Source organism: Pristiophorus japonicus, chromosome 20, assembly GCF_044704955.1.
Source record: "Pristiophorus japonicus isolate sPriJap1 chromosome 20, sPriJap1.hap1, whole genome shotgun sequence".
NCBI lineage: Eukaryota > Metazoa > Chordata > Chondrichthyes > Pristiophoridae > Pristiophorus > Pristiophorus japonicus.
Window position 1 is genome coordinate 34,099,512 of NC_091996.1, and position 18,706 is coordinate 34,118,217.

General features: G+C 40.1%; 1 protein-coding gene across 1 annotated transcript in view; it reads right to left on the reverse strand.

The window, feature by feature from the left end:
• Positions 1-18,706, reverse strand: part of rbm18 (RNA binding motif protein 18) — a 47,939-nt gene that overhangs the window by 11,972 nt on the left and 17,261 nt on the right. Inside the window, exons 3-4 of the mRNA XM_070863403.1 lie at positions 7,831-7,957; positions 2,038-2,124 (exon numbers count right to left, since the gene is read on the reverse strand). Of these exons, the coding sequence (XP_070719504.1) occupies positions 2,038-2,124; positions 7,831-7,957 (214 nt within the window). The remainder of the gene's footprint in view (positions 1-2,037; positions 2,125-7,830; positions 7,958-18,706) is intronic.

An 18,706-nucleotide genomic window follows, 5' to 3' on the forward strand; every position in this document is an offset into this window, starting at 1 on the left:
TATGTGTAATCCACTGGATATCATATATCCTAAGTTATGTATCATTTCTCACTGCTTCCTTTGTTGCTTTTGGATAAGGCAAATGTATTAAGCAACAATGTTTAGCTTTATACACATAAGAGCTAGGACATTACTTTTACTCCTGGTCTGTGAAGTAATAATCTCCCACTGTACATAGGGTATTAGTTGCGTACACAATTGCTGAACAGATTGCAGTGTTAAAGAGTGTCTATCGTTATCTAGCATATAATTATTTTGGAACATTTACAAAAGAAAAAAAATAGGTAGAACACAATTAATGAATGAGTAAAGACACCATAATGATGTGTCTAACTGAAATTGACATCTGAGTGTTTAAGCAAAAGATATAAAAAACTAGTTACAATAGTTATCAAAATGGAGGCTAGAATTTTGAATTTAGCTGTTGGCTTCCCCACCCTGAAATATGAAAGTTAGGGTCCCTGCTCCTAGTCTGGCATTGTAGGGCCTCCTGAAACAGCATCAGCACACTTGGCTTCCTCAGAAATGTTTTATTTGGCAGTTGTTCAAACTTACTTTCCAGGCGGAACTTTTGAAATGTCCTGCAGCTGTTAACTGCTCCTTACCCATGCAATTTTCATGAAAATAGCCAGGATCCCCAACATACCCAAGTTATAGGTCATAATTAGAACTCTATACAATGTTCCCCATTATTTACGACAGCATTCAAACAGAAATTAGCATAGTTCGATAAATTAATCAGCCTATATGACTGCTGCAATCAACAATACTGAACATGACAAAAACAATCTTTGCTGGGAGTCTGTTGAAAGGAACTAGAGCTGCTCTCTTGCTTTCTCCATTTCATCTGAGTTAACCTTTTAAGAACCAGAATTAATCAATTTTGAAAACACTATTGATTTAAGGTACAAGACCAGTTCCCCCTTTCTCCTCCCCTCCACCACCCACCACAATGCAGACTCAGATCGCTGACCAGCTACACAACTCATTGTGACATATTCCCATGTTCTTACCTCAACAGTTTTAATCTGAAAATTGATTGCAATGAAAGCCTTGTCTGAACTTACTCACTTTGGTATACACCAGACAGCAGTGCGCTACAGTCAGTATAATGCACTGCTGCATTCTACAATTTGTTCATCACAGCTGTTGGACAGATGACAGTACTGACAAACTGTGCATTTTGGGTAGAACTTTCCACAATGACTAAATTTCCACATATATTTCACTAGTGAAATGTTCTGTCCATGAGACACTAGACAAGAGTACCGGCACATCTCCTCTCCTCCCTCCTTCCTCCTTCCTCCTTCCTCCTCCCTCCTCCCTCCTCCCTCCTCCCTCCTCCCTCCTCCCTCCTCCCTCCTCCCTCCTCCCTCCTCCCACCCCCCCCCCCCACCTACTTACAAATCGCTTCTAACTCAGACTGTTTAAGGGGAGGTAAGATAACCATATAAGGGGGATGGGAGTAGAGGGTTATGCTGATAAGAGTTAGACGAGGAAAGATGGAAGGAAGGAGGTTCTAGTGAAGCATAAACGCCACATGGACTGGTTGGGCCGAATAGTCCGTTTCTGTGCCGTATATTCTATGTAATCCTATGTTCGGGTACAAGTATCTTCCAACATCAAAAATAGAAATTTAGCTAACAGATAGACCTGAAGTAGTTAAAATGTTGGCAAGGTTAAGGATGGGATGTCAAACTGATACTTTAGGTATGAATTGTAATTTTATTTTTGGATAGATATCAGAAATGCTTACAAAATTAAAACCTGAAGTAGGTAATGTACAGACAAGAGGGTTGAAGAAAAGACCTGGATTGTTTAAAGGCACATATTACAGCACTTAGTGCTAACCATATGGGGCTTCTGTTCATTCAGCATGGTAAGGGTTAATGTAAGCACTCAGTGACTAAAATTATAGCCCAGAAAAGCAAACCAAAAGACTGCACTTTTAAATCTCAAATCCCTTCTCAAAAATCTACAGGATAAGACTTTTATATGTTTATGACAAATTGAGAAAAGTTCAACAATAGTATTCACCTTCATTTGTGCATGTGCCCAACGCACTACCAGTTTCTTAGAGAGAGCAAGCTTGCCATTTAAGCACTGAATGGCTCGCTCGGCTTCCTAGAAAAATAAAACAAGGGGGAAACTAAGTTAATAGTGTTTGAATAGACAACATTTGTTTCTTAAAAACCTCAACACTGATGTATAATTTATTTGAATAACTCTAGGTTTAGTAGGTGTCAGCCTTGGCTCAGTGGTAGCACGCTTGCCTCAAGAGCCTGAAAGTCGATGGTTCAAGTCCCACTCCAGAGATTTGAATACATAATCTATGCTGGCACCTCAGTGCATTACTAAGGTAGTGCTGCACTGTCGGAGGTGCAGTCTTTCAGATGAGACGTTAAACCAAGGTCCTCTCAGATGGACGTAGAAGATTCCATGGCACTATCTGAAGAACACGGGAGTTCTCCCAGTGTACTAGCCAATATTTATCCCTGAGTCAACACCTAAAACAAGATCATCTATTTCACTGCTGCTTCTGGACCTTGCTATGCATAAATTGGCTGCTGTGTTTCCTACATTACAACAGTGACTACACTTCAAAAGCACTTCATTGGCTGTAAAGTGCTTTAAGACGTCCTGAAGTCATTAAAGGAGCGTATAAATGCAAGTTCTATCTTTCTAGTAGATGAAAGTGCAAAAATATATTGAGGAATGGCAGGAATTGTGTAGCTCTGTACAGATCCAAAATTTTTAGCAGTACCCTACAAGAAGGCATTTTATAAATTTACCCAGGAAGTGTTTTGACAGATGGTTTCAGAAACAAAAATGATTCAAATGTGATAAGAAAAACAAAAGTAAGCTGAAAATGTATTCATGTAAAATTTATTGAGGGCTATATCATTTAGTATTTTAAAACAACTTCAGTATTTCCTAGAACTATAATATAATGTTTTGATTACAATGATAATTACTAAATAATTATTGAAAAAAATCCAATTGGAGGTTGAACTATTGTAAACTAAATCAAACACATGACTTTTAGTTAATGAAAAAAAATGATCAAAGCAAATTTTTTATGTCCCAACACCATTCCTCAACCACTAGCCATGTGCCATATGATGGATTATATCTGAAAACTTTCATTAGACAGAATGCTAACTCAATCTGGACAGGTGACAATCGCCAGCATCCTCAGACGGCTACTTTCAGTGTACTTTCCAGTGCAGGAACTATTGCAAGTATAGAAATAACCCAACCATTTTGATTATACAACACACTCCAGTCGTGAGCTGCAACAGAATCATGCTACTCAGACAACATTTACAAGCCACTTGAGGTGCAATCACTGTTTAGGATGTCATCTTAACCCCCTTAATTGTTACAGCTTGGATATACTCCAGGCCAGATATACAACACTCCAGCTCAACTGCTATTTTATATTAAGTATATTCTGAACGGTGCACGAGACAGTATTAAAATTAGACTCTAGAATCGAGTTTATAAAAGATCATCTATGCTGACTCCACTTGGAATCTATACATTATCTATCCTGCTAATTTTAAATACTACAGTTACTTAATCTCAGACCTATCCCCAGAGCAAAATAACCATTCAGCCTATAACATGCAGATTTTGGATCAGGGCTTAAGGCCAGTACAGCAAGTTTCTTAATGGACTCGCAAATCAGCTTGCTTTGTCAGCTTAGGGATCAAGCCATTTTTCTCAGTGGAGCTGCTCAATGTAGAGAACTTGAGAATAGTTAAGTAGTAGGCTTTATGCAATGCTGCTTTTAGTCATCATCACAAAACAAATCCAATAGAAATCATCCCGACTGGACCACCAATGCTAAACTTCTAATTCTGCCAAGATGCCACTTTCACCATTTAAAAAGGTGAAGCTGCAGCCAGTATGTTTTTAAAATTAGAAATTTTGGAACAAACAGCCAGTGCGAAAGAAATGCAAAAGAACCAGCACCCTGGATATCCGTGGCCTAGAGCTCACGGGGCCAGCAGCTAGTAATTCATGAGCTCATTTGTTTTTAATCTCTCAACATTAAAAATTGAAGAACTTGCCAATGCATAGTGGTAAGAAGATAATCTGATAGGAACGTTAAGAGACAAAAGTGGCAAGCTTGTTGTGAAGAGTAGGTGATGGCAGACATAATAAGCAAATACAACGCCTCAGTTTTTAGAGGAAGTGGATATTGGGTATTGGAGAACAGTTGGTGGATACTATTTAATAAAGAGACAGACATAAAGAAGTTACTCAAGGTAGACAAATCACCTGGATTCTGCTGGCTCACATTCGTCCATTGAGAAACTGGTCAAGAAATAGCAGAGGCGGAATATAATTTTCCAAAATACTTGGACAACGGTAAATTGTGCTAGAGTCCTTCAAAACGGAGGTAAGCCAGAAAATTATAGCCCAGTTAGTCCAACCTCAGTTGTTGGTAAACTGCTCATCGAGACATTACTAAGCAGGTGGAGAAACTGGAATCATTGCGACTTAGCACAGATGTCCAAAGGTTGTGCTTGATCAACCTTATAGAATTCTTTGAAAAAATGACAGAGAATAGAAAAAATAAAATTTTGTTGATCTGGTACAACATATGGTTGATATGGATTTTTAAAAATCATTTAAAAAGGTACCACACAAGAGACTGACGGCAAAGATAATGGCCCATGGAGTTAAAGGGAATGTAGCCACATGAAGAAGTAGTTGGAGGGTAAGAGTAACAAACTTTCTGTGACTGGAAAGACGTGCCAAGTAGTGTTTCACATGGATCGGTGTAGGATCTGCTCTTATTTACTACATAAATAAATTATCTGAATTTAGGGATTGGTGGACCAATACTGAAATTTGCTAATGACCCCAAATTGCACTGTAGGTTGTGAAATATTGTAAGAGGACAAAGAAAGACAATGGTATAGAATGGGTCAGAGAATGGGCAGATGCAGTTCAATGTAAAATAATGTGAAGTAATACATTTTGAAGGAAGAATATTGAAAGCAAATACACAGGTCCTTAAAAAAGGGGGCCAACACAAGTACACAAGGCCATAAAAAGATCATTGAATCCATGGTATGTCTTGAGGTATAGAATACAAAAGCAAGGTGGTAATATTGGAATTGTACAAGACCTTAGTTAGATTGTACTTGGAAGTACAGTTCTGGGAACCCTAGAATAGGAAGGATATAAAAGTAATAGGAAAGGTGCATTGTAGGTTCACTCGGATGTTACCAAGGATGAGGAGATAGAGTTATGAAGAGACTTGAGAAGTTTGGGCTTTTTTTTACTAAAGCTGCAAAGTTTAAAGTGTTACCCAATAAAGGGCTTCAGGATTATGAAGGGCTATGATAAAGGTAATAGCAATAGATTGTTTCTACAGCTTAGCAAGACAGTTAACAAGCGGGCAAGAATTTAATGTGATCACAAAAGGTATTAAAAGGGAGGATAGAAACTATTTCTTTACTCAGGCAGTGGTTACAATGTAGAATGCGCTGTCACAGACCATTGTTGAGTCAAATTTCAAAAATGCTTTTAAAAAAATTAGATAATTGCTTGAAAAAAAATATTAAAAGGGTATGGAGAGCAAGGTAGAGGAATAACCACCAACTTGATGAACCAAATGGCCTATTTCTATGCTGTGATAGTCTTTGTAAATAGGCAACATATAATTATAATTAGACAAATGCCATCTTAAATATTTTAACCGCTTGTTGCCCCCGGGCAACCAACCCAGATAATTCCAGGAATGAGGAATCGAAGTTCTAAATGAAAGGAAGTTCAGGTTGTTTTCTTTGGAAAAAAGTCTTTAAGGTGACCAAATTATAATTTCCAGAAGTCTGAAGGACTGACAATGCTAATCAAGGCAATGTTCTTAATACTAAAAGACTTGCATTTATATAGCACCTTTCATGACCGGACATCTCAAAGCGCTTGACAGTCAATGAAGTACTTTTGGAGTATAGTCACTGTTGTAATGTGGGAAACGCGACTTCTTGAAGAATGTTTTCATACAAAAGATGTTAGTAAAAAAACTGGTGCAGTAAGTCACCAGAGAAGACTATTGAGGCAAATAGTATAAATTGGGTCAAGAAGCAACTGAAGGCATTTCTTAATAGGGCTCAAAGGATATGACAGGTCAGTCCCAAATACTCTACCTTACAAAACATTGGGATCCACTCCTGCAACATACACAACCCTAATAACTTGACTGCAAGCGAGTGAATCGTATCTTTTGCTTTTAAACACAACAGGCTTTTTGTACCTACACTTGTTGAAAACAGGTCTAGAATGTGCAAACAACATAACTAACAAGTCTCATTTAAACAATATGGTAAACATAAATCAATATTCAAAACAAGACTGGTTGTCCTCCGCAGCCAAAGCTGGTTTTGATTTGACGTTTTTTTTCTTTGAAGGAAAATGCTAAATACATCTTATTAGCATGGAGAGGAAGTGAAGTCAATCGAAAAAAAATACCTGAGGGAGGGCACCTAGGGTCACCAATTATTAAGGGCTGTACAGTTGACTGGTAAACAGACTTGCTGAGGAGATTTTCCTCATGTTCACTGCAAAGGTCATCTGGTCTTTAATTTCCTTTGCTGCTACTTGTGTTCTAATATTTGAAACCATTTCCAAACCAATGGTTTACAGAATCTCCAAACTTATATACGAGTGGTTTGTGACAAATATAAAAAGGAACCAGTTTCTATATAAATATTTTATGAATGCATTCATTTTCAAACATCCACAGATTGTGAATTTTATATTACATCTAGTTTAACATTTAATACTGGAATTAAGTCAAAAATAAAATCTCATTACCAACACACTACTCAAAAGTGAGGTTTGAAAGAGTAGGTAGCTAGTTGAATTTTTTTTTTGCCACTGAAGTAATAAACATTAACAAAAATTAATCTTAATTCAAAAAGTTCTAAGGGAGTAATATTAAAGCAGCAAGTTTCAAGCATCAAGTCATTACAAATTAGAAAGCATACAGTATATGCTGTAGGCGAAGATGGTATTTGGCTAATTAAACTTAATATTTAATTACCAAGATGTTGTACATTCATTCTTAATTCTCCTCCTCCCTTGCAATGGTATGGAAATGCTATTGCAGCAGGGACTGTCTACAGAAGTCTGTACAAGTCATCTTGCTGGTTGTTCTCAAAGCTGGGAGCTGTGTTGCTTTTTTTAAATTTCCTGGTATGAGCCATTTCATTACAAGTTAAGCCACAACAGAGTGTGTGACCTACTTAATCAACTAATGTCCGAAACTTTATCGAATTAATTAAGTTTTCAGGATTATGAGGGGTGATTGGCAAAGTTGTTTTAGGCAAATTGTTCCAATACTGGGGAACTAATAAAATGAGAGTGAAGTCGGAGGCAATAGGCTGGCAAGTTATTTAGGAAGGCCACTAATGTGAATAATAAGTGGGTGGAAGAGACAACTGGATAGATCTGTGGCAAGAGAAGGGATTGAAGAACATGGTGAGAAGATGGGTGGATGAGAAATTAAAATTACACTGTAAATATGATGGCTGAAATGAATGACATTAAATATGCACATAAAGCAGGTATTTGGAAAAAAAACGATGCAGCTCCCTAGTTAAATAACATTGGAGCACTTCTTGGATTGGGGTTTCACATAAAATTTAATTGCATTAATAGTTATAAGTCCGGGTACACAACAGTATTACGAACCAGACTTCTCTAATTCCAAGTAAGTAGAACCAACATAAGTAATGAATTAAAAAGCCATGATTGATCTGAATCTTTAGTGGCCCCAAAACAATATTACTGTTGGAAAAAAATACCTACCTCTTTTGTCTCAAAGTTGACAAAGCAGTAGCCCCTAGGCTGCCCCTCAAGTGGACCCGATTTGTGAAACAGAAAGTCAAATTGCTTTACTTTTCCAAATTTCTGGAGTAGCTTTAGAAGGTTATATCTGTAAAACAGGTGGGAATGCTGTTAATGTGATTGCGGTTGTTGAGTCAGAATTGAATATTCGCACCACTGAAGAAAGCTGTAGATCCACACATAATTTGAGTAAACCCATACAATGTAGTCCGAATTGTAAATTCAAATAGGTGGTTTTCTGTATTTACTGAAGGCTCTATTTAGGGCTGTGCTCCTTTCTCAAACTGGAACATTTTGTTAAGCTTAGGTAATACTAATTTACAGAAACCGCTTGCCAGTGTGAGGGATCAGTACTATGCTACTTATGGTCATCAGATAAAAAAAACTCAAATATGATTCAGGCAATTGTTCAATGACCAAAGCAGACATGTTAGCAGCATAGTTACTGTATGGGAGATGTCACAGGAGGGGGTGGTTAGTGACAGGAAAGCATATAGAAGTGTAAAAGGTTGGGGAGAGATATTTTTTAAAACCGAACCAAAAGGACAGAGAATGGAAATATGTGCTAAGGATAGCATGACAGGGAAAACATATTTATTGTACTTTTTCCTGCTGGCAAGTTTACAGTAAAATGATTGACCAATATCCTTGCATGTAATCTCCTTCATGTGGAGTCAGCCGTGGCTCAGTGGGTCCCACTCTCGCCTCTTAGTCAGAAGATTGTGGGTTCAAGTCCCACTCCAGAGACTGGAGCACATATATCTAGGCTAACATTCCAGTGCAGTGCTGAGGGAGTGCTGCACTGTCGGAGGTGACGTCTTTGGAATGAGGCATTAAACCGAGGCCCCGTCTGCTCTCTCTCAGGTGGACGTAAAAGATCCCATGGCACTATTTTGAAGAAGAGCAGGGGAGTTCTCCCTGGTGTCCTGGCCAATATTTATCCCTCAATCTACATCACAAAAAACAGATTATCTGGTCATTATCACATTGCCGTTTGTGGGAGCTTGCTGTGCGCAAATTAGCTGTCGTGTTTCTTACATTACAACTGTGACTACACTCCAAAAGTACTTCATTGATTGTAAAGTGCGTTGGGACTTCCTGAGGTTGTGAAAGGTGCTATATAAATGCAAGTCTTTTCTTTTTCTGCCTTTTTCCCTCCCTTCAAACAAGAAGCAGAGCGTTTTCACTTGCCAAGACTTCAGACTGTTTTGGTTTTTGAGTAGCATCAAGTTTGGGATTCTGCACATTTCAACTCTGGACTATTTTCAACTCATTTCCTCTTGTTGCCCCTTCCCCCCACCAAAAAAAAACACTACTGTTTATACATTGCAACATAAAACAAGACACACTGGATTGTTGTTGCATTGAAAAAAAACGTATCTTGGTGAATCTTGGACAAAGGTTTCTGGCTAGCCTTTGATCCTGCAGACTAGCCTGGCAACAACAAGCTGACAGTACACTTCCTACCGTGCCATTTCCAGTAACAGTCTGACAGAGAAACAAGGTACAGTTACAATCTAATAAAATCAGTCCAATGACATCCCCTGTCCAAATCTTTCTGGAAGAACAAGTTAAATTTTTTTTTTTTGAGTGCAGCCATTGATTTTCAGGCCCAATCTTGTGTTTCCAGGACATGGTCAACAGCAGCAATGGATTAAACAGCTGCAAACACAGCTTGTCGATCAAACAGGTCATTTCCACACAATTCACTGCCAGGTTTCAAAAGCACTTATCAGCCTCTAATTTTAAAAAGCTATTGTAGTGAAGGTGACCCTCTTTTGTTCAGCCATTAGACAGCAAATTTCTATAACTTTTTGGTATCACAATGCAAAAGCCTCAACTGGGATGTTGATAACAGATCTATATTGAAAGCTGGTGATGAAAAAGAAAAAACAGCCAAACACGACATTTAATAAGACTCATTTTACCCTGGCTGACATGACCTCACTAATAAACATACGTTACAAATTTCAATCAACACAACCTTATTTTTGTAGTTTTTCTTCCATTCTTAGTATACAAAGGATTCCCATTCTCTTGCTTAGAATCAAACCGTACTAACATGACTTAAACAGTCTAACTGTGTTGATAATCCAGATGCAGTAGGTTTGGTGGGTATATTAACAGCTTCCCTTATTTTCCCTCTAGCAATGACCTTCACGTAGAGGCGCTCACCCTTCCCAGCTACCACCCACTGTGGCTGGGCAAATTTGTCGTTTTCCCAAAGGGAGCTCAAGGCGTAAAAAGTTGCAAGGAATGCACAACACAAAAAGTACAGATAAGGGTGTCAAGAGTCTAGAGACAGACTGAATTTTAGATCCATTGATTTATGGCTCGTGTCATATTTTAATAAAAGCTACAGAAAGATTGCATGCATGGCAGAGATCATCAGAAGCCAGGGGAGGGTTGGGTAGAAAGAGCGAGCTCCGGTTGTGAGATAGAGACAGGCATTTCGAAAACAGATGGGGAAACAAACACTTCAAGAAAGGAGAGAAGGCAAGGCACCGGTTTAAAAAAAACAGGGCGTAGACAAATGTTCATAATATACAACACAGATTGCAAGATAGAATTGTTAGAGAGATAATCATACACACAAAAAAATAATAGGGAGTGAGGGGTTAATGAAGGACAGCCATACCTACAGGTAACAAGTCAAGGTAGCGACACATTTTTAGAAGAGATGGCGATATAGAAAGATACTGGTGATACAGATTAGGGCAACCAAAGAGACACAAGGAAGATAAAAGATCACAAACAAATCAAGGAGCAGAAAGAAAATCGGAGGAGGGGATGGAGGGATAGATAAATAATGAAATAAAGGGGGACCAAGAAAGACAAAGCTCACGGCACACAACACAGAGATTGGGGCACACACTCATTGTGAGCAACATCACAGGAGATCTACCGGTCTATTATTGTCTGACCATTCCATTGGCCCAGAGTATGCATCACCTTCTAGCAATTTGAAACTTCTTTGGGAATCACATGATCAATGCCATTACTTTTCCAGACAACGATGATCCCTGTGCTCCTTTAGCAATTGATTGCTCCACCGGACTCGGGTTTCTTCATCTCCCTGTAATGGCAGCCACTCGGGTCTTCTCTCTTCCCAGTCCTGCTCCCACCTTGACCTTACTGGCCCTGCACTGCTAGTCCTTCTTGGGGATATTAGGCTTTCCTACTCAAACTAATATTTAAAAATTAATACAGCGCTTGACGTCAGCCACCTGGCCCAAACTGCAAAGAGGCAGGAACTTGCCCATCTGTGTTCTCTGTTCTGCCCATCAACAATGCTGAGCCACAGCATGGGAGAGCTATTCTTGCCTTCCTTTAGTTCCCAAAACCCCGCAGGGTTCCCATATGGTGTTCAGAGGCACTATTTTCAAAAGATTTATGGAGAGGGAGTTCTCCTGACATTTATACAACACACCTAAATACAAACTGCTGAAGTAGACAAAATTTTAAAAAGATATTATGGAGCAGTCCCAAGTTGTACAATATTTGCACAAAAAGGCTTTTTGAAAGAGCTTGAGTATTTAACTTAAATATCTGAACAACCAACATTGCTTTGATCTGCTTCTAATAACAGTCATAGCTGCAGTTACTGTGAAGTATCCAAGAGCAAGTTATGGCAGTGTTAATATAGTGATTCATTTAAGTTATTTCAGTATAGCAAACATGACAACCATCGGAATGTTCTCTCTCTCTCCTCCCCCAACAAAAATCTCTCCACGATCCTCTCCTCCTCGAAGACCGGAATAAAAGCCACCTCTTTGACCAACCCTCCCATCATCATACAAAAGCAAAATACTGCCGATGCTGGAATCTGAAATAAAAACAGAAAATGCTGGAAATCTCAGCGGGTCAGGCAGCATCTGTGGAGAAAAACAGAGTTAATGTTTCAGGTCGATCATCATCAGAACTGGTAAAGTTTGAAATATAACAGATGCTGAAGGAAATGCAGGGGCACTGAAAGCAGGAGGGGAGGAAAGAACAAAAGGGAAGGTCTTTGATAAAGTGGAAGGCAGGAGAGATTTGACACACCAAAAGGGATGTTGGGCCAAATTGAGATGGTAATGGAATAAGTTAGCAAACAAAAGATTAGTCTACATAGAGTGTGAATGGTGGAATAATTACCAGCTGCCGTGGGAAATAGAAAAAAATAAAAAGGGGCCGGGGGGGTGGGTGGAAATGATTGTAAAACAAAGGGAGGAAAGGGAACAGAAGATGGGCAGAGGTTACGGTCTGAAATTGTTGAATTCGATGTTGAGTCCAGAAGACTGTAACGTGCCTAAACGAAAGATGAGGTGCTGTTCCTCGAGCTTACGTTGAGCTTCATTGGAACAGTGTAGCATTCCGAGGACAGAGAGGTCAGAGTGGGAGTGGAGCAGGGAAATAAAGTGACAGGCGATCGGAAGCTTGGGGTAACGTTTTTGGGCTGAACGAAGGTGCTCCACAAAGCACCAGGTCATCGACCTGAAACGTTAACTCTGTTTCTCTCCACATATGCTGCCTGGCCCGATGAGATTTCCAGCATTCTCTGTTGTTACCTCCTATCATCATCTTTGGCTTGACATCCATTTTTTAATTACAACTCTGCGAAATGCCACGGAACATTTCTCCATGTTAGAAATGCTACATAACGGCAAGCTGTTGTTTTTTTGAAAACACAGGAAACATTTAAAAAAACAACTAGGCGCAACATTAGGGTGTATTTAGGGTCTTTTGGGAATGTATAAAATAAGATAGACTAAATGGCCTTGGTCATCCATAATTGCCTTGTGATGAAGGACATTATACGAGCACCCCAAATGAGATCAACTAACTCTGAACCAAACCTAGCATCTTCTGATCCGTATGGCTTTCTTTGGAATAGAGGAGGCTGAGGGGAGATTTTCTTTGAGCTGTATAAAATTATGAGGGGCCTAGATAGAGTAGAGTGGAAGGACCTGTTTCCCTTAGCAGAGAGGTTAATAACCAGGGGGCATAGATTTAAAGTAATTGGTAGAAGCTTTAGAGAGGAGCAGAGATTTTGTGTCACGCAGAGAATGGTGAGGGTCTGGAACTCCCTGCCTGAAAGGGTGGTAGAGGCAGAAACCCTCACCGCATTCGGATATGCACCTGAAGTGTCATAATCTACAAGGCTGGAATCTACAAGACCAAGAGCTGGAAAGTGGGATTAGGCCGGATGGTTCTTTTTCATCCGGCACAGACACAATGGGCCGACTGGCTTTCTTCTCAGTCATAAACTTCTATGAACCACTCCAGGCAGCGCCTTTCTCACTCAGCGAGTTCGCAAGTAACAGAGACAATAATTAGCTAAACATTTTTGAACAAGGAACACCAACTCCTACTAAATTTTCTAAAATCTTTTTGTTACTAGAACTTCGAAAATGGAATTTCACCTGCCATCATGGATAGATGTTATTTAAAGAGTCTAAAAAAAAAAAAGAGAATTGCAACTCAGCCTTGGCTCAGTGGTAGTGCTCATGTCTCAGAGTCAGAGGTTCCACTCCAGAGACCTGAGCACATAATCTAGGCTCAGTGTGGTATTGAGTGAGCGCTGCACTGTTGGAAGGTACCTTCTGTTGGACGAGATGTTAAACAGTCTGCTCTCTCAGATGGATAAAGGAGATCCCATAGAACTATTCAAAGAAGAGCAGGGCAGCTCTCCTGGTGTCCTGACCAACATTTATTCCTTAACCAAAACCACCAAAAACAGATTGTCTGGTCATTTATCTCACTGCTGTTTGTGGAAGCTTGCTGTAAGCAAATTGTCTGCCTCATTTCCCTACATTGCAACAGTGATCACACTTCAAAAGTACTTAATTGGCTGTGAAGCACTTAAGAACATTCCGAGGTTATGAAAGACACAAACTATATAAATGCAAGTTCTTCTTTCATTGGAATGTTTCAGTACAGCTGATAGATGTAGAAATTAAGATGCTAGTGCTGACTGGATTAAAGGCAGTTAAAAAAAAAACTGTTAAAGAACGACTGCAAATGCACAGGAAAGTGAAAAGTTTAGCAAGAAAAGATATGCTCCAGGAAATATTCCTACGTGGATTGGTTATTGAAGTAGGTGAGGATTTAAAGATTTCACTTTAAAAAAAAGCATATATTCACGACAGTTATTTCAAATTATCTTCAGCATAAAGCCAAATGCAATAGGCTTAATTCAAAGCTGACAATCAGAGAATACATACACCTGCTTTCTAATACATCCAACTTTTAGGTGACCAATTTTCACAAAATTAAAAATGTGAAAGCCTTAACAAGGGGAAATCCTTCCTGTGCATCTGTCCACATTCCTTGTGCCGTTGTTTGGTGTTTTTTCCCCAAAGTTTCAACTTTCAGTTTCTCTCCTTAAGGCAGTAACATAGACTTTCAACGCGGAGAGAAGAGGCAGAGCCTTATCCTTTCTTCGCCTGGTATCCACAAGTATGCAACTCCAGCAGGGATTTCTGGTTAACTATCTAATATGGGAACCTCAATTCTTCCCCACTCTGGTCCAGGCAGGTCACCTTGCTGCTCTCTGGTGATTGGATAACCTAGCTGAGGTCAAGGATTGATCTGGAAGCTTCCTGGTCCACATGGCCAAGTTTCACACCACACATTGATTGTATACAACGAATGAGCTTTAGCAGGAGTGAAGTCAAATTCATGTTGACACCTTCTGGGAAATTCTTAAAATGATGAGGCTTTTTTTTTAAATCATATTTTTTGGATTTTTTTAGGCTCCCCTTTGCATGTTATTTACATATTTCTTATTCCTATTTCTTATAGAAACATAGAAACATAGAAAATAGGTGCAGGAGCAGGCCATTCAGCCCTTCTAGCCTGCACCGCCATTCAATGAGTTCATGGCTGAACATGAAACTTCAGTACCCCCTTCCTGCTTTCTCGCCATAACCCTTGATCCCCCGAGTAGTAAGGACTTCATCTAACTCCCTTTTGAATATATTTAGTGAATTGGCCTCAACTACTTTCTGTGGTAGAGAATTCCACAGGTTCACCACTCTCTGGGTGAAGAAGTTTCTCCTCATCTCGGTCCTAAATGGCTTACCCCTTATCCTCAGACTGTGACCCCTGGTTCTGGACTTCCCCAACATTGGGAACATTCTTTCTGCATCTAACCTGTCTAAACCCGTCAGAATTTTAAACGTTTCTATGAGGTCCCCTCTCATTCTTCTGAACTCCAGTGAATACAAGCCCAATTGATCCAATCTTTCTTGATAGGTCAGTCCCGCCATCCCGGGAATCAGTCTGGTGAACCTTCGCTGCACTCCCTCAATAGCAAGAATGTCCTTCCTCAAGTTAGGAGACCAAAACTGTACACAATACTCCAGGTGTGGCCTCACCAAGGCCCTGTACAACTGTAGCAACACCTCCCTGCCCCTGTATTCAAATCCCCTCGCTATGAAGGCCAACATGCCATTTGCTTTCTTAACCGCCTGCTGTACCTGCATGCCAACCTTCAATGACTGATGTACCATGACACCCAGGTCTCGTTGCACCTTCCCTTTTCCTAATCTGTCACCATTCAGATAATAGTCTGTCTCTCTGTTTTTACCACCAAAGTGGATAACCTCACATTTATCCACATTATACTTCATCTGCCATGCATTTGCCCACTCACCTAACCTATCCAAGTCACTCTGCAGCCTAATAGCATCCTCCTCGCAGCTCACACTGCCACCCAACTTAGTATCATCCGCAAATTTGGAGATACTGCATTTAATCCCCTCGTCTAAATCATTAATGTACAATGTAAACAGCTGGGGCCCCAGCACAGAACCTTGCGGCACTCCACTAGTCACTGCCTGCCATTCTGAAAAGTACCCGTTTACTCCTACTCTTTGCTTCCTGTCTGACAACCAGTTCTCAATCCACGTCAGCACACTACCCCCAATCCCATGTGCTTTAACTTTGCACATTAATCTCTTGTGCGGGACCTTGTCGAAAGCCTTCTGAAAGTCCAAATATACCACATCAACTGGTTCTCCTTTGTCCACTTTACTGGAAACATCCTCAAAAAATTCCAGAAGATTTGTCAAGCATGATTTCCCTTTCACAAATCCATGCTGACTTGGACCTATCATGTCACCATTTTCCAGATGCACTGCTATGACATCCTTAATAATTGATTCCATCATTTTACCCACTACTGAGGTCAGGCTGACCGGTCTATAATTCCCTGTTTTCTCTCTCCCTCCTTTTTTAAAAAGTGGGGTTACATTGGCTACCCTCCACTCCATAGGAACTGATCCAGAGTCAATGGAATGTTGGAAAATGACTGTCAATGCATCCGCTATTTCCAAGGCCACCTCCTTAAGTACTCTAGGATGCAGGCCATCAGGCCCTGGGGATTTATCTGCCTTCAATCCCATCAATTTCCCCAACACAATTTCCCGACTAATAAAGATTTCCCTCAGTTCCTCTTCCTTACTAGACCCTCTGACCCCTTTTATATCCGGAAGGTTGTTTGTATCCTCCTTAGTGAATACCGAACCAAAGTACTTGTTCAATTGATCCGCCATTTCTTTGTTCCCCGTTATGACTTCCCCTGATTCTGACTGCAGGGGACCTACGTTTGTCTTCACCAACCTTTTTCTCTTTACATACCTATAGAAACTTTTGCAATCCGCCTTAATGTTCCCTGCAAGCTTCTTCTCGTACTCCATTTTCCCTGTCCTAATCAAACCCTTTGTCCTCCTCTGCTGAGTTCTAAATTTCTCCCAGTCCCCAGGTTCGCTGCTATTTCTGGCCAATTTGTATGCCACTTCCTTGGCTTTAATACTATCCCTGATTTCCCTAGATAGCCACGGTTGAGCCACCTTCCCCTTTTTATTTTTACGCCAGACAGGAATGTACAATTGTTGTACTTCATCCATGCGGTCTCTAAATGTCTGCCATTGCCCATCCACAGTCAATGTATTAATAGCTTTGGCAAATGTTAGAGGTGTCACTAATCTTCATGATTTAGTCAGAAATATTCAAAAACAAAGACTGAAATCAAAAGCATGTTTTTATGTATTGGCACGATCTCCTGATGGCAGTCAATAATAGCACTGCCTGGCATGGTACCGAATTACAGATTAGGATTGTCCCAGACTACTTGAGTTAGCTAATCTCGGTAATCTCATCGGAAGCAGCAGTTCGGGTGCTAAAACTGGCTTCAGCACTCGGCGTTCGGGCCGGCAGGGGGAAAGAGAGAAAAAAAAGATGGGAGGTCCACTTCACATTGCTATCCACGAACGCCAGGAAAGCCACCACGCTTAGATGGTACGCATCTTTCAATATTGATGGAGCTTAGTGGGGTGGGGGGAGGAGGAGATAGCAAAGGCACTAAAGAAAACGGTGTCAAAGACTTAACAGGAGGTGTCCCAAAATGGTGATAAACGTTACATACACCCTTGATCAAAAAGAGAGAAAGGTATAAGCCCAAGAAGTTATTAACTAGTTAGTTTTAGGACTGCTGCGGGTAAACTTCCAGAATCCATCACACAGAATGCAATTAGTGAACTTTGAGAAAAAAATGGGATAATTGGGGACAGTGCATTGGTGCAGGACATGTCAATTACATTTTTGGAAGAAATTAGTATATAACGGGAGTTGTACATATGGATTTTCAGAAGGCATAAGTTAAACTGCCACATAAGCAACTTGCTGTGAAAATTAAGGTACATAGCATGAAAGGAAATATAGCTGCATGGAAAGAGGGAAAGCTATGGAAGACAAAGCAGAAAGTAGCGGGGTGGGGTAAATTAATGTTTCTCAGATTGGCAGAATGTGGGTTGTGGTGTCTCCCAGTAATCTGTTCTGGGCCTTTATTTGCTTTCCATTTATATACAAATCATTTGGATATAGGCATGAGGAATATAGACGTTTGCTGATTAGGGGGTATTGTAAATTGTGAAGAAGAATGCAAGAGATTTGCAAGAGAACAGACAGGGTAGAAATGTGTTGTAAAAGTTAATGTAGCCTAAGCGGCAAGATTTTTAACAGATATCGAGGGGTGCAAATACTTGGAACTTTAAAAGCTGGTAGAATAAACCAATGAAAGGCAGCAAATGGGATTTTACAAAGGTATATAAAGGGACATTGCATACAAAAGCAAAGTGGTGGTGTTGCTGAATTTGTGCAAGACGTTTGTTAGACCAAAGTTATATCATTTTGGGTAACCCTAACCTAGTTACAAGAAGAATATTAGATTCAAGGGTACAAGATATGTTTGAAGAAAGGCTTCCCCACCCCAGCAGACCCCCCCCCCCCCCAACCACCACCCACCCCCAACTGAATGGAGAATGACAATCAGGGAATCTACTAGACTTTTTAAAATTATGAAAGGTTTTAGAGAGGGTAAAAAGATGGTTTTTACTGGCTGATGATATAGCAACAAATGCACAAGCCGAAACTGAAACATGATGGATGGCCCCATCTGCACTGCAGGAATAAAAGGCAGCCTTTAAGAGAAACAGAGTCAGACATAAACAGCATGTGTGGGGTAAACAGCGTGGATGTAGCCAGATTTGCTGACGATACAAAGATGGGAGGAAAAGCAATGTGTGAGGACACAAAAAATCTGCAAAAGGACACAGACAGGCTAAGTGAGTGGGCAAAAATTTGGCAGATGGATTATAATGTTGGAAAGTGTGAGGTCATGCACTTTGGCAAAAAAAAATCAAAGAGCAAGTTATTATTTAAATGGAGAAAGATTGCTAAGTGCCGCAGCACAACGGGACCTGGGGGTACTTGTGCATGAAACACAAAAGGTTAGTATGCAGGTACAGCAAGGCCAATGGTATCTTGGCCTTTATTGCAAAGGGGATGGAGT